The 27469-nt window shown below is 35.6% G+C and overlaps 1 protein-coding gene across 1 annotated transcript in view; it reads right to left on the bottom strand.

Moving 5' to 3' along the window:
• Positions 1 to 26618, bottom strand: part of LOC117318593 — a gene marked incomplete at its 3' end in the record, with an annotated part of 39338 nt that extends 12720 nt beyond the window's left edge. Inside the window, exons 1-2 of the mRNA XM_033873559.1 lie at positions 26105 to 26618; positions 16584 to 16699 (exon numbers count right to left, since the gene is read on the bottom strand). Coding sequence (XP_033729450.1) covers positions 16584 to 16699; positions 26105 to 26285 — 297 coding nt within the window. The remainder of the gene's footprint in view (positions 1 to 16583; positions 16700 to 26104) is intronic.
• Between the last annotated feature and the right edge of the window lie 851 nt (positions 26619 to 27469).

Here is a 27469-nt window from a genome sequence, read left to right as displayed (position 1 = left end):
CAAACAACACACGTGTCACGTCCCGGAGGTTCAAAAACAAGTAGAAATTACAAACGTTAAATACCTTAAATAAAATACCCAGATTTTACAACTTACCGTCAGTCCATGTGTTTTTTTATGATTTTTACGTACCAGAAACCCCAAGCTAGGTCTATCTATTTAAAAGTACGCGACACCAGCGAGAACTACCCAAGATGTCCGATAATTATTAAACCCGTATTCACTTAACAATGTGACGCTTAGTTAAGTATCAGACGACTATTGACTAATTTGTGTGTAATCAACCCAGTTCTTGTGATCACTGCTTAATACGTAAATTTGTATGTAATTAATAACATGCATCTTTCAATGAGTCGTCGTTTCACGTAATAGTGTTACAAAGCCGATATATCCGTGTTTACCCAATACAAGTGTTAATGATGTTAATTACCGATCATGATAGGGTGCCATTCCCAGACCTCTGCTGCCCTTTATCTAATTAATTTTATTGTTTTCCTGTGTTTCCTTGTTATTTAAACCAGCAATACTATGGTTTGATGCAGAGATTAAGCTAACAGGTTTTCTCATCAAAACTAATTGGTATCAGAGAGTAGAAAATCCAAAAGCCTAGTTATCTTAAAGAAATGTTCTACAGAACCCCCTAGCAGCAATGTTCACACTGAAGATATATACAGTTGGTGTTGTTAGCAGCCAAGCTAGTCAGCTGCCAGTTCCCCCATTATTGGCCCCTAGCGGCAATGTTCACACTGAAGATATATACAGTGTATACAGACAGATACAAACCATACAATTAAATTAATTAAAAATCAACCACTCATTATACATACTCCAAATTAAACTCGTCTCTTTATCATCACTATCTGAACCTTGTTATTGAAAATTAACTCTAAATGATGTTCCAGTCATTAGATATCTTGTTCACGAACAAAAAATAAAGTACTTTTCCATAGCTCATCAGATGATAATTGCTGTGGTGGCCATCTTGTAAATTCAATGAATTTTTGAAACTAGAACATTCCTAGAAAGTCTTCTTACTACAAAGCATATAACATTGGAGTTATAAGGAAAAACATAATTTCAAAGATGGCGATCATGGCAGCCATCTTGAATTTAATTTTCACTTAATGAATACAAATATCTAGTCAGGACCTTCTAGCTAATCATTCAATGCGAATTTCAACACTCTCGGTTAAAAAAAGTTAACGGACGACGAAAGACGGACGACACACGCCAACGGATGACAGACGACGGACGACGCACGCCGGACGCCGGATGATACCCCATAACAAAAGCTCACATGAGCCTTCGGCTCAGGTAAGCTTATGAAAATACATTCGTTTTGAACAACCGGACCCATAACATATGTCTCATATATACATTATACAAAAATTGTACATGTACATGTACATTTGTATGTGCTTGTTGAAACAAATACATTTGTACATGTACATGATTTATTACGGATAATGTTGTTATTAGGGATTTCCATTTCGGATGGAAATCACTATTGTTTTTGTTATGTTTTTTCTTATTATTCTTCTTCTTATTATTATTATTCTTACAAGCTAACCGATAATAAGTATTTATATATTAAAATATTTAAAATGTTGCCGCTATCCATCCATGTAAAGAATATATAAAAGAAGTATTGTGTGACCAGTAGCATTGGATTCTAATACTTTTTCATGTAGGGAAAGCATGGTCTTTCATTGATATGTGCAGTATTTTTCTATCTATAGTTACATTATCTTTAACATTTGTCTTTCAAACCTTAAGCTACATGTAGTATTCCAAGCAACTCGTTTTCATTTGACAGAAAGTGACATTGACCTTTGACATCCGAGTATGAAAGAGTACTGCAGCCATTGTGCAGCAACCAAATAAGAGGCCATATCGTCTCCTTCTCTGGACCTCTTTTTGATATTGAGAAAAAAAGGGTTTAAACATTTAAACATTTTTGACGGCTGTGACCTTGAATTTTGTATCACTTTCATCAGCGTACTACAGGCCCAATACCAGGTATCTTGGCCTCAAGGTTATTCAGTTGAAGATTTTCAAGGTTTTTTTTTGCACGTTTGGCTCCAGTGGTCTTTAATGAAGGTAAAGGTTATTCATTAAACAAACCTATAGTAGCATTCAAGATTTGGGACCATCACTACAGAATGCGTGTGCATTTGAATTGTTGAATTGTCCTTTTGTGTCCCGCCCTTTCTCCTTTGGAGCCAGCATAGTGCCTCAAGATTCTTAAACAACAATCAGACCAGCCAAATGATGCCCAAGACCAAGTTTGAAAAGATCCTCAAGTTATATTTAGCCATACAGAAGAAAAACAATTATATATATATGTTACAGAGACATGCAAAATATTGATGTACATGTATTGCAAAACAAAAAGCAAATTTTGAAAATCAACCAATTCTCAAAAGCCACTAAATATGACAATTTTTTAACCAAAGGAAACTGAAAGAAATGAGAAGACACTTTTGAAGATATTTAATAGAAGGAAGTGTAAAGACTCATGTGAGAGACTATAACCTTAGAGATATTATCAAAAGAAAGGAAACTAATTTTAAGTATACACATAAGCAAGTGTTAACCTTGTTATATAGGAGATATATATCTGATTTATATGAATATGTCCTCTGCCCCCAACATGGCAACAATGGAAAGTAAAACAACCATATCAATAAAATGTTAAAATCTTACCTACATGGAAACTAAAATGGATTTGTAAAGTATCACTCTTTTGTAACTTCCAGATTTCTTGAACTGGATGAATTGGAGAAATGAAGTCAATGTGACTCAATACAATAACCTATTCCATTTTTCACCCACTTTCAAATATCAGATGTATACGAGGTGTAGAACAATTGGAAACAAATATGAATGGCAATCTGCTAGAATAAGATCTATAGGAAAGAAAAAAAAGGGGCACAACTCTTCAAGTTAGTAAAAATCCAACCCTTAATTAATTTAGAATATGATCATCTGTCATTTGAGGATGTGTTCCTAAACCAAAGTCAACAATTGTATGAGAGATTGTCAGTGTCTAACTTCCGGTGGTGGGGCAAGCGGAAACTCTGAGTACTCATTAATTAGGATCATCAAAGGTCTTTGACCTGTTAGAAGGTGAGGTTGCCAGATCTATTGATTAATAAAATCTGACATCCTGTGTATTGAAATAAGACCAAAAGTAATGCAGTATATGTCAACAAGTATTTTTGGATTGATACACCAAATATGTTAATACGAATGTTTAAAAAATATTTCTTATTACTGCAAACACATACATGTATATTCTACAATTATTTCAATTACAGATTTGGGAAATGAAGGAAATATTTCTATGTTCGAGTGGATTAAAGAAATATATAACACAGTATTCTAATAAAGTAATGGAATAATTGTGAAAATGTCACAGAAACTTGTCAACAAACAATATGAATTGATGTGGAGTGCAAAGGATTTTGAAAGCTAAATTCTTACTGTAGTCAAGTTGTCAAGAATCATATTCTTTAATATATCTACATGACTTAAAAAATCTCTGCAAGGATTTATAAAACAAAAACAAAACAAAACCCTGCAAAAAAATAACAAACCAAAAAAAAAACTATACATATATGAACATAATTTAAAAAGATAGACAATCGAAGCTGGTAATTGTGTAAAATGAACTTTATTCTATATCTTCATAACGTGTTTACACGGGCCTTCAGAACTGAACGAGAAAAACCCAATTCCATTCTTTTTAAATTTGTTGTTGACATTTCTCTGATCTTCAATAACCAAAGTTTGTTTTTTTTTAATTTCACATTTTCATGACTTCAGCTAATATGCCAAATACAGTAAAAACTTTGTCTCTACTAACCCGACTGACTCTAAAAAAAATTCTTGCATGCTTTTTTTATCAATCCTGGTCAGTTATACAAGGTATGTGTAAAGCGATTACACTTAATATTTGGGGAAATATTCTGTTTTTATATGATCAAATGAAAGAGATTAAATTGATAAATATCTTCTTCATCTAAATGACAACCAAGGGAAAGATATAGGTTGCCAGTGCTGGAACAATCTTGATTTTTTTAAGAAAAAGTTTTCCACATTACCGGTAATATATACCACATGGAGACAAACATGAACATACCGCAGACTCCTGAAACATGTATTAAGTGCACAAGTGACCAGAGCCCAGTTGTTCAAAAGGTGATTAAGCTAATCACAATTTAACAACAATCTTAAAATTGTGATAAAATAATTTCTGGTACAACTAACATCACAAAATTTTGTGAAACTATAACACACCTCAGTTTCTTCCTATTTGCCTATTTTAAGGAACATACACACGGAGGTTCTGAAGTAAAGGCGAAATAAAATTTTCACTGATCAAGTGATTCAGCTAATCAACTTTTGAACAACTGGGCCCAGGTAGCTCAGTGGTGAAGTGTAAGTCTAGAATTTGCAAGGTCTTGTGTTCGAACCCCTGTCTGGCTACTATCTTTCTCCTGTTACATATTTAGCGAGCTTGCAAATCCTTTGGGAGGATGCTAAAGCAACGGGATATCCGAACCTGTTATCTTTGTCGGTGAAAATTTGATAAAAGGAGGGAGGAATGTTGCGGAACTGGACTGGGTTGATCATCGGCGACCAGGTAGCTCAGTGGTAGATTGTCCGTCTAGAATTAGGAGGGTCTTGGGTTCGAACCCTGGTCTTGCTACTTACTTTTCTCTTTCTCCTGTTATAACATGTGACACACGTACTTGATACATGTACAGGTATGTCTGTTACTGTGACAAGTTATGAGTCATAGAGTACAAAGACAAGTTACTATTGTATGAGCTCGAGTCATAGGGTTCCCCCCCCCCCCCCCCCCCTTCAAATTCTTGTACATTTTGTATATGACAACTGGGGATGTCATTTTTGGCCAAATTTTAATCAAGTCCCCCAAAACGTGTCAAAAAACGTGTAAGTAATTCTGATGTCCCTGTGGGTAAACAGAAGTATGAAGTCAATACAGGGGGGTGGGGGGGGGTGGGGGGGTGGAGTCACAACGTTCCAGATATATCACGTCTCTGCCAGAAGGTAGAAAATTGAAGTAATACAGATAAATCTGCCGTTTCTACAAAGGAATACGTAGTAACGTGACCCTGTGGTCAGATCGAGAGTCAGCTGATCATGAGGGTAGTCAGATCAGATCTGCAGATCTAGACCAGTCAATTGTAAACAAAGATGCACTGTACATGAGAAGTACAAATATTCTTAATAGAAAAATTCAGCGGATACGTAATTAGATGACTATGGTTGAGAAGATGAATTATTTATATGATCATATCTGTAAACTGTAAAACGAAAGTAGGTCTAGCCAAACTACCACATTGTAGGTGAAGCAAATACTGCTATTTTCGCAATAACTGTTCATTTTACTTGATACGATAGCAATAAACAAAATCAGTGTTACCTTCCGTTGAATTTTAGCACATTGGTGTCTCAAAAAATGAGAAAATAAGCCGGTATAACGTTCAATGATCTGTTTTTTTATCGTCATGCATGTTTTCCGGGTCACGTTCTAATAGCATGTGGGCTTCCGGTTACGTCATCAAATTCATTTCCCGCGAATTTATTGGGAAATCTAAATTACACTTACTTAAGGATTGATTGTCAATTTTGTTGCTTGCATGGACTGATGAAGGGAAGTGAACCTCGTGCAAATGAAGTGAACTGCGAAGCAGTTCATGTACCATTTGCGCGAGGTTCACTTCCCTTCATCAGTATGGACTGATGAAGGGAAGTGAACCTCGTGCAAATGAAGTGAACTGCGAAGCAGTTCATGTACCATTTGCGCGAGGTTCACTTCCCTTCATCAGTCCATGCAAGCAGAGACCTATATAGGTCTCTGATGCAAGCAACAAAATTGACAATCAATCCTTATATTTACGTTAACCAAATTTAAAACTTCGCCACCAGATTGCAAAATTCGGTCGCAACAGTGTGACGTAAGTGCGTCACTTTGTAACATTGTTATACTTATCGTACATGTGTGCACAGTAGTGGAACAGCAGACAGTCAACTATTCTCGTCGCCAAGGCAACACAAAATATAGTGCCATACACGTTTTGATTATTACGATGTTCATACACATAGATACGATATTTTCAAGGTAAAATATTCATTTATAACAAATATTTATGATATTGTATAATTAAAACTTAGCAATACCCATATAAATACGAATTTAAAGTGCAATGTTGACAGTATAGTATGTGTGTGATTTGGTCACTCGAGACACAGGGACTCGGTTAAAAAATTATGTGATGCAGTCTAATAGCCGGGATATTCAGAGCTCGAGAAAAAGTGTAACAATGTGGATTTTAGTCGCAGGTTAGCTGGTGATGTACATGGTGTTCTTGAAATATTGGATTTCATTGTCACACTGGCGTTTTGGGATGTAAATTCTGATAATAGTAAGTAAAGAAACATTGATTTGAAAATTGGCGGTATTCGACGGCCGGGAACTTGTGTCCTTCATATGTTTAGATTGAGTCAAATTACGACAATAATGTGTCCCTGTTCTCGATAAAGCATACTTCTGCTACCAGTCTGTTTTGTGTTGTTAAATAGTGTTTAAATTGAGCTTTGTTTTCTGTGACCACTGAAATGGTATTAAGCATGGCATTCGAGATACAGCTAACGTTAGACCTACTGCGCTACGTAGGTAATGAGCTCGGTGCTATCGAGAGTGTCAGTGTTCTGTCAGATCCTGTTTTCTAAACTGTCTGCATTATACTGGCATTTTTATTAGCACATAAAGCGGCTATTCCACTTGTGTTCATATACGTTTATAACAATGTTACACAATTCACAAAGTGAAAGTGCATTCAAGTCTGAGGCGGTACAGAACTCGATCGCCATTGTAAACTCAGTGAATGTATTCACACGCCGGCAAGAAAGTGATTCGTCTCTCAGAACACTCACAGAAGCACGCGACCCAAAATCTTCAACGGGAAATGAAGTGATCTGAGTTTACTATGTTCATTGAGGCGGAGCGAAGTGAAAATGTAAATATAATGAAATGAAGTGAAAGAAATAAAAAATGTCTCAATAAAAATATTGTGATCAGTATTTAGTGCAACATGAAATTTTCACTGTAAAAAATTGCTACGATTTGCTTACCTAAAGCATTAGTAATTAAAATCAAATTATTTTAAAATCCATATTTCGTTTCTATTAAATTCTTAAAATTTTTATCACAAGACCGTTTAGAAGCTTTGCAGTACTGACTCTTTCAAACGCACAGATGCTTTGATTTGAGCAAAGATGGCGACCTGAAGCTGTGAGGCGGTTTGGATTGGAATTAAAATGCGTATATTTCGGCAAGTAAACATCGTACAATGTCCCCGTATGGTCAGATCATCTAATTTTGACATTATGTATTCAGAACAGTTGTTGTTTAGTCGCTACGGTCATTAACATAAAAATTCGGATTATTATATAAATACTTATTTAATTATTCTTAGCACTTGCAACTTCGCTCGATAATAAACGCAGATAAAACGTTCATATTATAGTATCTGATAATGAACAACCGAGCTGGTGATTTGTCTGACATTTTGGTGATCGTAAGTTCGAAGGTCAAGGTCACAGGTCAAAACACAGATTTTTGTTTGAACGACCATAACTTCGTACACGATCGTTCTATTTCATGCCCGCTCAGTGTGTCATGTAGATCGTTGCCGGGGCTAACTTTTTTAATGCCATGTTATCAGAAAAAGTGTAAAGGTCATGACCTCGCTATGGGTTGAAAGTAAGGTCATAATTAAATTTCTCTAATTAAGTTAAGTCTATCATTGCATATGAAAAAAACATGAAACACTGAGTTGGAATGTGAAAAGATTTTAGTGATCGGATGAAAAATAACGGAGATATGGCACTTTGAAAATTTCAAAGTTTTTCCCGCCAAAATTCAAAAATCAGGCAAAAATGCACTTAAAATGCTTCTTCTCCGTCATCAATACACCTACAGACTTGAGTTTTGGCACAACAATAGCATATGAGAATGGCTACAAAGCTTTTTACTTTTCATTGACCTTGACCTTCATTCAAGGTCAAATAATCCAAAAAACTAAAATTAAAAAAAATACTTTTAACTCAAACTCTTTGTAAGTTCGTTTTTTTCCTTGCACAATCGGTGCATCTTGTAGGCTATGATCAGGGCTAGCTTTTCTCCGTAACATGTTATCAGAAAATATGTCAAGGTCAAGTTCCTTGAACGAGGTCAAATGAAGGTCAAAAATTTAAAATTCAAAATGAGTTTATTTTTTGAATGCATTGCAAAGAACATGATAAATGAAGACGAACTGTGCAAGTTTCATGGTCGTACAATGAAAAATGACGTAGAAATGGCACTTTGAAAAATGTTGGTTTTCCCGCCAAAATTCAAATTTGTCCCCAAAATGCACTTAATTTCCTTTCACTCCAATATCGTTACACATACAGATTTGATTTTTGGTACAGTGATAGGTTGGACGAAGGGCTACAAACTTAATTGCTTTTTATTGATGTTGAAAATTTCAAATTCTTTTAAGAAAATGTTTATTTTGATCCTCTATAAAAGCAAATGCTCTAATGAAGATATATGCAATGTTTCAAGGTCAAATCATAAAAAAACGAAGATAACGGTATGGTATACACGATACACAGTAAGGTATACACGATACACAGTTCAGGATACACGATATCTTTACGGGATACACAATATACGATACAGTTAACACAAAACACAGTACGGTATACACGATACTTTGTACGAAATACACGATACTTAGTACAAGCCACACGGTATAGTATGCACGATACATGGTACTAGATAGGCGATACACTGTACGGTATACACGATACTTGATACGTGATACACGGTACAGTATACACAATACACGTTACGGGATACACGATACGATACGCTGTACGGAATACAGGATATATGGTCAGTAAACACGATACATGGTACGAAGTCACGGTATGCCAAACACGATCACGATACAAGGTACGAGATACACGATTCACAGTACAGTAAACACGATACAAGGTACGAGATACACGATTCAGGATTTAGTAAACCCGATGCAAGGTACGAGATACAGGGTACAGTTAACACGATACAAGGTACGGGATACACGATTCACAGTACAGTTAACACGATACAAGGTACGGGATACACGATTCACAGTACAGTAAACACGATACAAGGTACAGGATACACGATTCACAGTACAGTTAACACGATACAAGATACGGGATACACGATTCACAGAACAGTAAACACGATACAAGGTACGAGATATACGATTCACAGTACAGTTAACACGATATAAGGTACAGGATACACGATTCACAGAACAGTAAACACGATACAAGGTACGAGATATACGATTCACGGAGGTCAAATGATACAAAATCGAAAAATTCAAATTTTTTTAAAACGGTGTATTTTCATTGTATGTGAAAGATAACGTTATTTTAAGATTGTTTAAAGAAGGGAAGCGAAGAGAAAACGAAGAGAAATCGTAGGTAAAACGTACAAAAGCGTTCGTCATTTTCTTGTTGGAAATCCCGTGTTTTGATCTTGATCAAATCTAGTTATGATTAGTATTGTGTGTATATACATAATGTATATGTAAATTGTACATGCACATTTGGGTAAAATATCCAAGTTCGTCCTTATTAAAGTAATATGAAGATCAATAAATAAGTGTATCATGATATTGATTTACATAGGCTATGCCTGATGTCCAATCCTATTGACTTAACATCTCGTCAATAAGATATGTTGAAATTAAAAATATGGATACTGAGTGTTCTATTTTCTTACGAAAGCTGACATAAATAGTTACCCTGATTTTTTATTTAAACATATTTTTCTTTTAACTTATATGTATATAAGAGATTGGGCAAAAAACCACCTTTCCCGACACAAGTATACATGAAAAAAATACAGCAAGATGGCATAATATATTTTAATATAATATTACTTTTAAACATGTTTACAAATTGGTTTGAGCGGGAGAGAGAGAGAGGGGGGGGGGGGGGGATATATGTAAAGATGTAGTGAAAGTAATCGCTCTTATTTCAATGCATGTTTATATCTTGATATGTTGTAACCATTAAACCAATAGGTATATATTATAAATGTATAACTTCCAACAATACAAATTACGTACCTAATTTAAATCTGAAATATATATATGATTTAAGAATGATTAATACAACTATCATTGCATACGGATTTAACGGGTTTTACGTTTTACTTCAGCTATTACGGCCTTAAAAGGAAAACGGCAGGTGCCTTATTCTAAAAGACCTAAATGTTAGAGGTGAGATACAGGTAGACTAGTAAACATGGAGCATAGGCTAAAATCCTTATGTAACAACATTCTGCCCGCAGGTAAAAAAAAAGCTGTAGGGGTTCGATGGGGTCACTGCGATACAGGTATACTCACTATTGTAATCAAACTCTGTGATTGGCAGATGTTAACAGCAGGTGAAAACATTTCTATAATGGTAACTACACTGTATACGACCTGTTTTTGTCCTGTGTATAGAGGATTTATCTATATTTGTAAATGACGCGATTTTAACCATGTGGTCTCCATACACACCGTTTTATTTGGATACTATAACACATGGAAATGTGTTACATGAGGAACATTAACATTGTATCACACGTACATATATATGAATAAACAATCCAGTAACAAAAACATAATATTCATAGGATTATATTACATACACGTAATCAAAGAAGAGATTTTTAGAGAGAAAAAAGACAAACCATTTAGAACTTTGTTTATAATTATGACCTTTTAACATACCTTTTAGTTTAGTTTTATTTGGATTTGAGCGGTAATAATTTAGAATATGCAAATTTTCAATGATTGCGTTTTTACAGGAAAACAGATAATGATACTCATCTCCTACATTCTCTGAAGACAAGATTCATATCATCTGAAACTCTTTGTTACCTACCAGTTTCAATGGAAAATTACATGTACGTACACTGTGTATCTAATACAATTACAGTTAATCTAATCTCAGGTTTCATCGGACATAAAATGGACTGGTCAATAGCTCGATGAAGGAAGAAATACTTCACATTGTTTGGGTGTTAGGTCTTGATAATAATGGTGACTTTCGCATAGTCAGTACGTATTTTTTTTTTCTTTACTTCCGAAATAAAAAGGACAGGAAATATTCCCATGTTGTTGTTATAACTGATTAAAATATGTTTAAAATGTGTTTTTTTTTACGGTTTTATCACATACACATGACAGATGACACCAATGTTTTGTTTTTCTCACAATAAAGAAAGAATATTGGACTAAACATACACATCATTCTGTGGTCTATATAGTTTAAACTGTATTTTATTTGACAATTTCCATTTAATAGTATATATACAACATAAGATATACATACATACGTATATACTATAATGCTCTGTCTTGTAATCAAAGACCGTACTACATGTATTTCTTTGCTGGCAAAAAGAGATAGGTAAGGCAATCGATTATCCTTTACAAAAGTGTTTGATATCTCACATAATAATTTTGTACCAGGCTGCTAAAATGGTAACAATTCTTTCAATTCTTTATTAGTCTTGCGAGTATACATCTCATCAACATCATACGATTACAAAAAATAGAATTCAAGTCAGCTCGAGTAGAGCAATGCACTTGTGACGATTTTTTTTCTGATAAGAAAGTAATTAAATGATTAGCTACTATAGTTGGGAAACTATTAGCACTGATTTCGATATCTACCGGTAATATACATGTAAGTGTATGTCCGTGATATTAGCCATGCAAGATATGTCCCCGATGGACACATAAATAATGATAGTAATAAAAACACAATATCTTTAGGCCGTGGATTTAAAACTACGAAATGTTCAAATAATTGTAAAGTTTATGAAACTTACTACAGAAATTCAAAGATAATTTTCTTAAACAGACATGTTGCTAGCTAAATACTTCAAATGCCTACGCAAAAATAAGTCGAGATCAAAATAACGAGCCCTTAATGTGGCCTCTCCTTGGTCATGCACAAAACACCATCTATACAAAGGTCAGCTAAATCAGAATTGTAATAATGCTGCCGTGGACACGTGGCTCATTGTCCACTATTACAAGAGGCCCATGGGGCCTGTATCGCTCACCTGGTTGGATTAGGCCAAATGTCAAAATAATGTTCATATTCAGTTTGTTTTATTTGTTAATCTCTAACAATGCTATATATGGTTAAAGTGTGGGAATCCGAACTGCTTTAAAGATTAATGAAGTCAAGCCTCTTTAAGGTCTGAGAGACCTCAAGAATTGCTTTTAGAACATGCATTCATCACTTTAAGACTAGTAGTGAGTTAAAGGAATTACCTCTATTTCCCCTATTGGGCCCCGTCCCTTTGGCCCCTCCAGGGTCAGAGTCACCATTTATGCACTTTCTGACCAAATTGGCTTCAAATCCATTCGTAACTTTATGACTAGTAGCGATTCAAAAGAATTACCTCCATTTCCCCTATTGGGCCCCGCCCCTTTTGCCCCTTTGGGATCAGAGTCACCATTTATGCAAAATCTGTTCCCCTTCCCCCAAGGATCTTTCTGACCAAATTGTGTTCAAATCCATTAATAACTAGAAGCGATTTAAAGAAATTACCTCTATTTCCTGTATTGGGCCCGCCCCTTTGGCCCATTGGGGGTCAGAGTCACCATTTATGCAAAATCTGTTCCCCTTCCCAAAAGAATGTTTCTGACTTAATTGGGTTCAAATCTTTCGTAACTTTATGACTAGTAGCGATTTGAAGGAATTACCGCTATTTCCCCTATGGGGCCCTGTCCCTTTGGCCCCTCCAGGGTCAGAGTCACCATTTATGCAAAATCTGTTCCCCTTCCTCAAATGATGTTTCTCACTAACTTGGGTTCAAATCCTTTCATAACTTTATGACTAGTAGCGATTTAAAGGAATTACCTCTATTTCCCCTATTGGACCCTGCCCATTTGGCCCCTTAGGGGTCAGAGTCACCATTTCTGCAAAATCTGTTCCCCTTCCCCGAAGGATGTTTCTGACTAAATTGTGTTCAAATCCTTTCATAACTTTATGACTAGTAGCGATTTAAAGGAATTACCTCTATTTCCCATATTGGGCCTCGTCCCTTTGGCCCCTTAGGGGTCAGAGTCACCATTTATGCAAAATCTGTTCCCCTTCCCCAAATGATGTTTCTCACTAAATTGGGTTCAAATACTTTCATAACTTTATGACTAGTAGCGATTTAAAGGAATTACCTCTATTTCCCATATTGGGCCTCATCCCTTTGGCCCTTAGGAGTCAGAGTCACCATTTATGCAAAATCTGTTCCCCTTCCCCAAATGATGTTTCTCACTAAATTGTGTTCAAATCCTTTCATAACTTTATGACTAGTAGCGATTTAAAGGAATTACCTCTATTTCCCCTATTGGGCCCCGCCCCTTCGGCCCCTCGGGGTCAGAGTCACCATTTATGCAAAATCTGTTCCCCTTCCCCAAAGAATGTGTCTGACTTAATTGTGTTCAAATCCTTTCATAACTTTATGACTAGTAGCGATTTAAAGGAATTACCTCTATTTCCCATATTGAACCCTGCCCCATTGGCCCCTTCGGGGTCAGAGTCACCATTTATGCAAAATCTGTTCCCCTTCCCCCAAGAATGTTCCTGACTAAATTGTGTTCAAATCCTTTCGTAACTTTATGACTAGTAGCGATTTGAAGGAATTACCGCTATTTCCCCTATGGGGCCCTGCCCCTTTGGCCCCTTGGGGGCCAGAGTCACCATTTATGCAAAATCTGTCCCCCTTCCCCCAAGGATGTTTCTGACCAAATTGGGATCAAATACTTTCATAACTTTATGACTAGTAGCGATTTTAAGGCATTACCTCTATTTCCCCTATTGGGCCTGCCCCATTGGCCCCTCGGGGGTGAGAGTCACCATTTATGCAAAATCTGTTCCCCTTCCCCCAAGGATGTTTCTGGTCAAAGTTGGTCAAAATCCAATAAGAACTTTTTGACTAGTAGCGATTTGAAGCAAATGTTGACGGACGACGGACGGACGACGGACGCTGCGCCATGACACAAGCTCACCGGACCTTCGGTCCATGTGAGCTAAAAATCATATTTGTAGAAAAAGGAGTACCACCTGTTACCTATCGCAAGCAAAGACATTGAAAACTGAATACTAAAATGTAACCTGGTTTATGAAATTAATATGACATATATCGTACACAAGTATTTCACTACACACAGACACACATACAGATGGACAGTACGGTAAACAGTGGACAGCTCTTCTGACTTGTGGTGCCATCTATGCCCCCTTCATGATTATTTTCTAATACTCGTGTAACCATATCAGTTATTGTATTCTTACCAATGAAATTATTGGATATTGTGTAATATATATAATTCACAGTCATGTTGTCAATATGTACAGTATCCAATTCATTACAACTGTGGGTATAATTGCACAATTGTACACAATGTACGGTGTATACACGATGTACGGTGTATACACTAGGTACGGTGTCAGTGTATACATGATGTACGGTGTATACACGATGTACGGTGTATACATGCGATGTACGGTGTATACACGCGATGTACGGTGTATATATATATAGATGTACGGTGTATACAAGATGTACGGTGTATACACGATGTACGGTGTATACATGATGTACGGTGTATACCGATGTACGGTGTATACACGATGTAAGGTGTATACATGATAGGCACACAAAATTTGCATGATGCATGTATGACAGAACCAGAGAAGAAATCGTAAACATCAATATTGCCAAATTGATCCCTTTTAGGCCGCCCCCCAGACTCCTGCGGGGTCAGCCCCTCACTGCATTATCAACATTGTACATCTCTTAGGTAAAGAGGAGAAGTCCTTAATATCAATATTGCCAAATGGACCCCTTTTTGCCCCGCCCCTCGGGTACCTGGAAGGTCAGTCCCATCATATGTATAAATTTGAATCCTGGCCAACTAGGGATGCTTGCTACCAAATTTGGTTAAATTCTGATCAGTGGTTCAGAAGAAGAAGTCAATTGGTGACAGCCAGACGCTGGACGACCGACAACGGACGACGGATGATGGATGCCATTGTATGACATACATATATGTAAGCTCATCTTGGTCCTTCAGACCAGGTGACCTAATAAATGTGTGTATTGCGTAAGGGAATGTGACGGCAATAAGCAATCAAAAAGAAGTGTGAGCAATAGCTATCGTTGATATCAATTTAGAAACTGATTACAACAGTATTTTAAAACATTCAGAAAAGTATTAATACAAAGATGATATATACATTGTTTCTTAGTGATGTCCTACATGGAATTATATATGTTGACACCTCATGGATTATAATTTGAAGAATTTAATCAAATGTTGTCATTTTTTTCAACAAGGTAAGCTTGCGTGTGTGATCAAACATGGATCCAGTCACTGACCTTAATTTTATAATCACTCGCCATTAAGACATGAAATGTTGGTGTCACATAGAGAAGCCTCTTGAATATACAGTATGTAATATGCTTCAAGTGCTCACATAATCAATGTATATGACAAATATTATAATGCATGCAATGTTGTGTTAATTCCTTGACCCACATTAGGCTATAAACATTACAGAGATGAGGCTGGTGCAAGGATTATAGTCTACAATTGTAATTTACCTAGTATGTATACATTTATATATATAGATATATATGTATATATGTTGATCTGTTTTTACCTATTTAATATTTCGTAACATTTTTAGGTGTTTAGATGAACGTCAAAAACAAAAAAATTCACAGGGTAAGGTATTCTCTCTTCTCCCTTCATCTTTGCTAGGGTAAGCGTAACTGCTACTAAATAGTGCTAGGTTAGGACCCATTCAAATCTTAGGGTCGCTTTCAAAAATTAATCACACCATCAATTAGACAGGTAACCCTCTTCCACACCACTTTCTGATTTCATTCTATACTATTCCCATTCTACTCAATTTCCTATATATTTTCGTTCGCTGAAAGGCCAAAAGGTCCTCATACATGAGGGCTAGCATTCGCCATACTTCTTTCTTCAAATTGCGATGGATGTATTCCTCTGTCTTGTTTTTACACCGATGAGAATGGGACACTAAGGCCTTTGTAAAGTCTAATATTTTCTATTTATTTATTTTTTTATTATTTTTTTCAATGTTTTCATACATTTCGTTTCGTTTCTTTTGATTTGTTTTGTTTCATTTTATTTCATTTCATTTCGTTTCGTTTCGTTTCGTTTTGCTTTCGTTTTGCACTTTACAGGTACCCCTCGTGAAAAACATATATCGTCTGTATTGTATATATTTTGTTTATGATGAATTGCAGCCTGTTGAAGCACAACACTGCATCTGCCAGCTCTTCTGCAGGTTTGTTTTATTTTCGTAGGTTTAAGCAATCAGTGACTAATAGCTGATGAATCAAATACACAATAAACTATTTGCTGTAGCAATAAATTTTACATGGCCATTGTTGTTTTTACCTTAAGGTCAACTTTTCCCCATGACGCTGGAATGTCACACAGTATACATGCACCGATCTTCAGAGGAGTACTGTTTGGCAGACATATTTCTTTCTGGCTCACATAGTAATCAGTCACTGTAGAAACAAAGAATACACAATGTTGCAAGTTATTTTGGGAATTTAACTGAGTCAACAAGATTGTGAAGTATAAACCAGGCAATGTATTAGTTTCGACAACAACCAATCAGAATGCTGAAAACAAACGATTGTTCAGCATCACTTTGTTTACAATATGACAGACAAGATACCCCAACAACATTTTGCTGCAATAAATGAAGAGGAATTACAAGATATTTTAATATAAAAAGACTTGTTGACTTGTTGAACAACCGGGAAAACACTTCAGGTGCAACAAAACCATATCTAAGTTCCGATTAAAGGTCAGTCTGCATGCTGACTTTGAAAACTTCACTCAACATGATTTGGAAAAGTCGAACTTCGAGATTTTTTCAGTTGGCCATATTACAAAACAGTTATTGCCTTTTTTGTTCGTTGTACACGAGACTATACTGACCTGTTTAAGAGTTTATTTACTTAGGCTGAGTTGTATAATGTTAGCAACATGTACATGGTGACAGGGGTATATAGGGCCCCTTCAGCCCAAATGATTCTTTTTGGGGAATTAATATTAGAGTATTCATGGTTGGGCCGGATGAGTATCTCCTGCAACAGTTAAATGTAGTTTATAAAATTCAGCACAGAGTATATATAGTATTGGTCTGTTGTTAATACTGTATGTACTGTATGTGGGAGCTCTAGCTAGGTAATATATAGTTGATGATTCGTAGTATAAGAAGTTGTATGCAACGTTCAATGAGAGACAAAAGGGGATATAACCTGGGTATTCTCATATATATCTTAGTACATACATGTACATGTATATGTATTACGTCAATAGACTGCTGAACTCGAAAAACGCTCGTTCGTACGAAAATATACAAAAGGATTTTCTACTTTCGTTTTTGATTTGAGTTGTTTTAAGACACGGAGTTTTTTCTTAAAGATTCGAAACATTTGAATGACGTCAGCAGACCATTGAAAATGTTTCAATAAGTTGTTGGCAATTATATTTTTAAAGCGACATTACATAATAAATAAACGCCTTCACATTCTTACCAATTTTATCATGAAACAATATCAGCCATTTTGTTTGATTGAGTTGTACGCCCACAATTCGTTCTAGTTTCAAACAATTTTGGAATATCTGTTTCACTTGGTTCTCTTTTGTATCAGGTGGGAATCCTTCCACTTCTATACAGAACGGCTGTAGCGATTCCTTGAAGTTGTCGCTGGCCATTTTATAGACAAGGCTGATCCCTATCCTTCTCGGACTTTGCTGTCCGTCTGGGAGCGACACCCATCCACGTGATTAGATAAATCAGACGATCCTGATTAGTTGATCAGAAATAGCAACAGGGAATTTCCAACTTTTTGTTCTACTTTCGATATCGTAATTTTTCAGAAATCGAGTATTCCTTAAATTTATAATATAAGTTGGTTCATCTTCTGTATATGTAGTTTATTAGTCCAATACATGTATATACACTTTGTACAAAATATTGCATCCTAAAGTAGTGGTCAGCCTTCCGGCCAGCGGCCGGCTTGAGTGCCAAACCCAAGACTCCCAATTTCAGCTATCTGTACAGGAATTAAATACACCGATTGACAATTTCCTATATCAGACAGTTACCTAATACCTATACATGGAACCCGTAGGCCAATAATCTCTTACATAACATGTCTGGTAAATTGTATGGCAGGTGACCAGCCTTAACACATGATTAAGTATGTGTACTTAGTAGCTTAGTAGCTGACACAGTCTGTCTCATAACGGGACTAACATATTTAACTAAATTATATTTTTGAAATTATAAATAAAACTATTTTTGTTACTTAAAACGATCCTAAAAGCTCAGTACAAAACTAATGTATTTGATAAATACACAAGGTATAAACAATTATTAACATATATACATATATATTTATTCGTTCTTCTTCTTCTTCTTCTTCTTCTTCTTCTTCTTCTTCTTTCGTGAAGGGAATAAACTCTTAGAAGAGAAATACGACTTGGAGGGAAAACTTTTAAAAGTTAAATTGAGTGATTTTGGCTATTTTGTATCAGGGAAAGAACATTTTCCGATCTGTAAGAGAATTAACTCATTCTAACGAATACATGCATATCTATATATACAAGCATATTAATTACCAGACAGATGTACAGATTTGTGTTCGAACTTTACATCAATAATTTTTGATTAGTTCAACAGTCTGATACACACGCAGGTAGGGCGTAAGAATTGTACCTGCTTCCCCCATTGCATGATCGTAAGAGGCGACTAAACTTGGGATCTTATCTTTTCTCTTCTTTCTTAGCAGCTTTCTTCTTCCTAATGTCTCCCTTGACAATGCCTCACTTTTGGCCTTTAGTTGAGCGTTCGCTCCTGTGAGGAAGGCTTTGGGTTCTGTCCCCACGCCGAGACATACCAGAGTCTTTAAAAATGGTAGTTGCTGCTCCTGCTTAGCGCTCAGCATACAAGGAGTGGGACGACTGGTTCGCCCGTTGTCAGTATAATGTGACCGGGTGGGGTGTGCTGCTGGGTGTCTTCGGCAGTATGCTTCAGTGAGGTAGCACTTTAAATCGGCAAAAGTTCCGGCCTATCACAAGGAGACTTAACACGAACATACCGCAGCCTCCCAAAACACGCATACGCACTCACCACACGCATGCATGTCGCACGCACGGGAGGCCGTCCTTAAATGACCTTAGCTGTTAATAGGACGTTAAACAAAATAAACCAAACCAAACCAAACCAAAGGATTTTAATTACTATGATTTCTGACAAAATTCCATTTTCCAGGATCAGTGTAACAGGAGAGGAGAAAATATAGCGGCCAGACCGGGGTTCGAACTCGGGACCTCCGAACACTAGCCGGATGCTCGACCTAGTCCAGTCCCGCTACACACCTCCCTCCTTTTTTTCAAGTATTCACCCTCGAAGACACATGAGACCCTTATACCACCACCGTGGGGTATTTTAGTTGGGTGCCAAATTTGTAACAGGAGAGGAGAAAATGTAGCGGCCAGACCAGGGTTCGAACCCGGGACCTCCAAACACTAGCCGGATGCTTGAGCTACCTGGTCACCGATGATCGACCCAGTCCAGTCCCGCTACACATCTCCCTCCTTTTTTTCAAGTCTTCGCCCTCGAAGACACACGAGACCCTTATACCACCACCGTGGGTATTTTAGTTGGGCGCCAATTTTGTAACAGGAGAGGAGAAAATGTAGCGGCCAGACCGGGGTTCGAACCCGGGACCTCCGAACACTAGTCGGAAGCTCGACCCAGTCCAGTCCCGCTACATCAGGACCCTGTTTGTAAATTCAAATTAAAACAAATACATTATTTATCACAACATAACTTGTTGTAAGGCATATAAGACACGCATACACTCAAATATACATATGTGCATTCGTCTGGTCTTTAATAGAATATTTTATTTGGTAAGACACAGGCGCGGATCAACATTTTCGAAGGGGGGGGGGGGGGGGGGGGGGGGGGGGGGGGTCCATTAATTTAGTGATAGTGCGAGTACTTTTTTTTTTGTCTACTTTCGTTTTGGATTTATGAGGTTTTTCTTAAAGATTCGAAACATTTGAATGACGTCAGCAGACCATTGAAAATGTTTCAATAAGTTGTTGGCAATTATATTATATTGCAAATAGTTGCAAATAAGACGATCCGATTGGTTGATCAGAAATAGCAACAGGGAATTTCCAACTTTTTGTTCTACTTTCGATATCGTAATTTTTCAGTATATTCGAGTATTCCTTAAATTGTTACTTAAAACGATCCTAAAAGCCCCTTACAAAACTAATGTATTTGATAAATACACAAGGTTTAAACAATTATTAACATATATATATATAATTAATTGTGCTTCTTCTTCTTCTTCTTCTTCTTCTTCTTCTTCTTCTTCTTTCGTGAAGGGAATAAACTCTAAGAAGAGAAATGCGACTTGGAGAAAAAACTTTTAAAAGTTAAATCGAAACGACCAGACTCCAACCACACTTTCCAGAGGGATACGCTACACCTGCAAGCACGCGAAAGAGAACGAACAGTGACAGATCAGCAACACCACAGTCGGCGGAAAGACAGGCGAGCAAGATGAGTAAAACTTAGAGTTAAATTAATTTAAACAGAGGATAATAACATCATTCCTATTGTATTATATCTATGTCGTCTCTTCATATTGCATCCATTAATATCAATGGGCTCAGAGATAGAGCTAAAAGACATGGCTTCTTTTTGTGGCTGTCGAAAAAGAAATTTAACATAATAGCTATACAAGAAACTCATTGTACAAGTGCGGATGAATATATATGGAGTAAAGAGTGGAAGGATATGGGAGGTGAAAACAGTATATGGAATAATGGTACTTCAGCATCGAAAGGGGTAGCAATACTAACAAAAATGACATCTGGTATAAATATTCTTGAATCAAATAGGGACGTAGATGGAAGGCGTCTAGAAATTTGCATTACAAAAGACGATGTTACTCTATTTAATGCAATAAATATATACACCCCTAATACATGCGCAGATAGAAAACTCTTCTTTAACAATTTAGGCGATAACACTCCTAAAGCAAACTATATATTTATGGGTGATTTTAATTGCACTTTAAATAATGAACTAGATAGAATCCCAACAACGCATATAAATGATCCAACTACACAGGAATTTAAGAACCTTATGGGAAAATGTGAGCTGAGAGATTTATGGCGTGAACGAAACCCAAAAAACAAGGAATTTACATTTATGAGAGGGAATTCAAAATCAAGAGTAGATTTCATCTTGGTATCAAATGATATGTATAATGAAATAGTGAATGCAAAGATAATTCCTTGCAGTTTCAGTGATCATAATATGATAACTTCCGAATTCAAAATCGAAAAGGTAAAAGTTGGCCCTGGTACATGGAAAATGAATACCTCTGTTATTGAATCAGACCTATTCAAAAACATGTTCGAAACTTTTTGGTTGCATTGGAAAACAGAACAAGTTAAGTTTAGTAACATTATGGAGTGGTGGGAAATAACAAAAATAAAGATAAAGGAACTTACAATACATGTGTCAAAAATACTGAATAGGAAAGATAGCGAAATAAGAAGGAAAGAACACGAACTTGAACAAATGGTCAAATCATGCGATAGTCATAAAGAGCGAATTGTGTCCCTAACTAGCGAAATAAATTCATATTACAAACACAAAGCTGAGGGACATAGAATAAGGTCTAGAATTAAACAATTCGAGGAAAATGAAACGTCTTCACGATACTTTTTTAATTTGGAGAAAACAAAGGCAAAAGAAAAGCTATGGTACAGAATAAAAGCAGAAGATGGTAATTATAAAGATGGTATCTCTGCAATTTTAGATGAGCAAATGAAATTTTACAAAAAATTATTCTCATCGGAAGGGTGGGATAGAGAAGCTGCGAATTCACTCCTTGAAAATGTAGATGCTAAATTAACTGACCAACAGAAAGAAGAATTAGAGCTTGATATAACTGAAATGGAAATACACAATAGTATTAATCAAATGAAAAAGAATAAGTCTCCGGGTGAGGATGGTATTGTTTCTGAATTTTATCAACATTACTGGTATCTAATTAAAGAAGAATTTTTAGCGGTTTAAGAGAAATATTTGCATCAAACAAATTATCTGAATCACAAACAAAAGGCATACTCACTTTATTATATAAAAAGGGAGAAAGGGAAATGATTCAAAATCGGAGGCCATTGACTTTGTTAAATGTTGACTACAAAATTATAGCAAAGACTCTTGCTAATAGAACAAAAAAGTATTTAAAATATATCATACATCCAGATCAGAAAGGATTCGTACCTGGTCGAAACATATCAGATGCCAATAGGCTAATTCAAGATATTTTTGAATTTACAGATCGCAAACAATCAGAGGGAGCAGTAATTTTTCTAGATCAAGGTAAGCATTTGATAGAGTAGAATGGTCATGGGTGAATGAATGCTTGGATTATTTCAATTTTGGCGCGAAATTTAAAAATTGGATTACAATGCTTTTGAAGGATTCAAAAACATGTATTAAACCAATGGTTATATCAGTAAATATTTCCAAATATCGAGATCAGCGAGACAAGGCTGTCCGATAGCTCCGATTTTGTACATCTTACAAGCGGAACCATTAGCTTGTACAATAAGGAGGAATGAGAACATTAAAGGTATCGAACTTCCTAATCAAACCGAAACAAAAATAAACATGTTTGCTGATGATACTCAGCTCTTCGTTAGGGACGAACCATCTGTAGTGGAAATATTCCACGTATTAGATACCTTTCAACTAGCATCAGGCTCTAAAATCAATTCAGACAAAACTACAGGCATATATTTAGGTAGATGGAAAGATAAAAATCCAATTTATACAAGCATTGCATGGTCAAGAACTTCTGTTAAAACACTTGGGGTACATCATGGTTACATTATCGATGACAAAGCAATTTGGGAGGAGAAAATTAAAAAAAATCAAAGCATGTGTGCAGGTATGGAAAAGCAGAAACTTAACACTATACGGTAAGAGTCTGGTAATAAAATCCTTAATCATATCGCTTATAGATTACGAAATAGAAGCTCGCGGTATTCCAGAGAGATATGCTAAAGAAATAGATGCATTAATATGGGGCTTTGTATGGAATGAAAAGAGAGATTTAGTCAATCGTAGGGTCATATCTAACCAATATAAAGATGGTGGAATGGAAATTATTAATATTACCGATTACGTTTATAGTAGACATATAAAAACATTATATAAAATAATAAAATGTGAAAATAGCACATGGAATGCCATTGGTAAATATTGGATTGGGTACAAGGATACAACATACGGAATACAGAATTTTTTATGCAAACTCTCTGACGTTCGAGTTATGGACTTATAAAAAATTCCAAGTTTTTACAGAACACTTATAGAAGTGTGGGCAAAATTTCAAAAATCTAGCATCTCTGATTTTAGTAGAAATAAAATTTTAGTATAAAAGGAAGGCTATATTTTTCAATTCCTTTCTAAAGAGTAACATGTTTGCAATCAAAGATTTATGGGACGAGCGTAGAAATAATTTTAAAGGCGATCTTGAAATTTTTAATATGTTAACAGATAAAAGAAACTGTATATCAGAATTGGCAAAATTCAAAATTGCTTTCCCTATAGAATGGTTAAATATATTGAAAAGAAATGATACTAGAGTGATAGAATGTGTATATCCTATAATAGACACTAATCTAGATATAATTGGAAAAGATGGGAAGCCAATAGCATGTAAAAACCTTAAACCAAAAATGATTACAAGTAAAATAAAAGCCGACGAAATTCCAAGATGTAAAGATAAATGGGAATTTGAATTTGAAAAACAATTTAATTGGGAGTTATTATGGCAAAATATCACAAATACTATTATTACGATGCAAATGAAAGAGTTTCAATGGAAATGTGTCCACAATGTACTTTACACTGAATCAAAAATTAGCATGTTTAGTCCTTCAAATGGCAAATGCCATTTCTGTAAAACACATATCGAAGATATTGCACACCTTTTTTATGAATGTAACACTGTAAAAAATATTCTGAACATGTGTTCATCACAAATATTAAAACATATCCCAGAATTTAGAGAAGAAATGTTAACGGTAGAAATTGTAATTTTGGGATACGAAGAGAATAATAATCTGTCTATACTCCTTAATACTGCTTTAATTGCATACAAATGGACTATTTGGAAATGTCGAAACGATATAAAATACAATAGAAATATATTGACTGACGCTTCCATCTTTGAAAAGGTAAAAACATTATTAGTAAGTAATTTAGAAATGTACATTAAATCGAAGAAAAAGAAAATAGTGACGATAAACTATGTTCAGAATGTTTTAAATGCTTTATTATAGAAACAACAATTGAACTATAGAATGAATGAATGAATGAATGAATGAATGAATGCAAGTAATACAAAAAATAAATGTATAAATTATCATTAAAAAATTAAAGTAATTAAAAAAATAAGATAAAGAAAAAAGTGCTATGATGATAACCCTGGAGGCTCTTGGTGCTACGCACCTATAATAAATAACATTATGATAAATTACAAAATGCATGTGAACAATATATGTGAATGCAATTGAGTATGTAGCATGTGCTTTTGTGTATTTGTTTGTATGTGTATTGTACGTGTGGTTATTTTTGGAAGCGGGTAAAATATGTAAAGTGCATATTGTGTGAATATGTTTTATATTCGTGCGCGTCCTCTGTGTGTGGCTGAGATTGTTGGTTCGGGTTAGTATGTAAAATGCATATTGTGAGAATATATTTTGTATGCGTGCACGTTCTCTGTGTGTGACTGAGATTGTTGATTGAGCAGGTGTGGACTGTATAGGTGAATGTGTTGTGCGAGTGCATGATACCGTGTGTGTGTGCGTAATCCTATGTGGGCGTATGTGAGTGCGTGTATAATTTGGCATCAGGTGCAGGATGATGCGCATAGTATATATTGGAGTATGGAGTGTGCAATAGTTAGAAATGAGAATGTAAGGGAAAAAATCCAGCAAAATTGAAAAAATGTTGAGCCCAACAGTCTGAGCACAAAAAAAAAAAAATCGAGTGATTTTGGCTATTTTGTATCAGGGAAAGAACATTTTCCGATCTGTAAGATAATTCACTCATTCTAACGAATACATGCATATCTATATATAGAAGCATATTAATTATCAGACAGATGTACAGATTTGTGTTCGAACTTTACATCAATAATTTTGGATTAGTTCACGTGAATAGGAAACAGTCTGATACACCAAAGGATTTTAATTACTATGATTTCTGACAAAATTCCATTTTCCAGGATCAGGACCCTGTTTCTAAATTCAAATTAAAACAAATACATTATTTATCACAACATAATTTGTTGTAAGGCATATAAGACACGCATACACTCAAATATACATATGTACATTGTACATTCGTCCGGTCTTTAATAGAATACATTTTTTTGGTAAGACACAGGCGCGGATCAAGGATTTTCGAAGGGTGGGTGGTCCATTAATTTAGTGATAATGCGAGTATTTTTTTTTTTTTTTTTTGTCTACTTTCGTTTTGGATTTTTGAGGTTGAAACACTGGAACACTTTTCGATGCATTCGAAATATATCTTAGTACATACATGTATATGTATTACGTCAATAGACTGCTGGACTCGAAAAACGCTCGTTCGTACGAAAAATTACAAAAGGATTTTCTACTTTCGTTTTTGATTTGAGTTGTTTTAAGACACGGAGTTTTTTCTTAAAGATTCGAAACATTTGAATGACGTCAGCAGACCATTGAAAATGTTTCAATTAGATGATGGCAATTATATTTTTAAAGCGACATTACATAATAAATAAACGCCTTCACATACTTACCAACTTTATCATGAAACAATATCAGCCATTTTGTTTGATTGAGTTGTACGCCCACAATTCGTTCTAGTTTCAAACAATTTTGGAATATCTGTTTCACTTGGTTCTCATTTGTATCAGGCGGGAATCCTTCCACTTCTATACAGAACGGCTGTAGCGATTCTCTGAAGTTGTCGCTGGCCATTTTATAGACAAGGCTGATCCCTATCCTTCTCGGACTTTGCTGTCCGTCTGGGAGCGACACCCATCCGCGTGATTAGATAAATCAGACGATCCTGATTAGTTGATCAGAAATAGCAACAGGGAATTTCCAACTTTTTGTTCTACTTTCGATATCGTAATTTTTCAGGAATCGAGTATTCCTTAAATTTATAATATAAGTTGGTTCATCTTCTGTATATGTAGTTTATTAGTCCAATACATGTATATACACTTTGTACAAAATATGGCATCCTAAAGTAGTGGTCAGCCTTCCGGCCAGCGGCCGGCTTGAGTGCCAAGCCCAAGACTCCCAATTTCAGCTATCTGTACAGGAATTAAATACACCGATTGACAATTTCCTATATCAGACAGTTACCTAATACCTATACATGGAACCCGTAGGCCAATAATCTCTTACATAACATGTCTGGTAAATTGTATGGCAGGTGACCAGCCTTAACACATGATTAAGTATGTGTACTTAGTAGCTTAGTAGCTGACAGTCTGTCTCATAACGGGACTTACATATTTAACTAAATTATATTTTTGAAATTATAAATAAAACTATTTTTGTTACTTAAAACGATCCTAAAAGCTCAGTACAAAACTAATGTATTTGATAAATACACAAGGTATAAACAATTATTAACATATATACATATATATTTATTCGTTCTTCTTCTTCTTCTTCTTCTTCTTCTTCTTTCGTGAAGGGAATAAACTCTTAGAAGAGAAATACGACTTGGAGGGAAAACTTTTAAAAGTTAAATTGAGTGATTTTGGCTATTTTGTATCAGGGAAAGAACATTTTCCGATCTGTAAGAGAATTAACTCATTCTAACGAATACATGCATATCTATATATACAAGCATATTAATTACCAGACAGATGTACAGATTTGTGTTCGAACTTTACATCAATAATTTTTTATTAGTTCAACAGTCTGATACACACGCAGGTAGGGCGTAAGAATTGTACCTGCTTCCCCCATTGCATGATCGTAAGAGGCGACTAAACTTGGGATCTTATCTTTTCTCTTCTTTCTTAGCAGCTTTCTTCTTCCTAATGTCTCCCTTGACAATGCCTCACTTTTGGCCTTTAGTTGAGCGTTCGCTCCTGTGAGGAAGGCTTTGGGTTCTGTCCCCACGCCGAGACATACCAGAGTCT

The sequence above is a fragment of the Pecten maximus genome, unplaced genomic scaffold (assembly GCF_902652985.1).
Source record: "Pecten maximus unplaced genomic scaffold, xPecMax1.1, whole genome shotgun sequence".
Lineage (NCBI taxonomy): Eukaryota > Metazoa > Mollusca > Bivalvia > Pectinida > Pectinidae > Pecten > Pecten maximus.
Note: the sequence above shows the minus strand (reverse complement) of the source record. Positions and strands in the feature narration are given on the sequence as shown.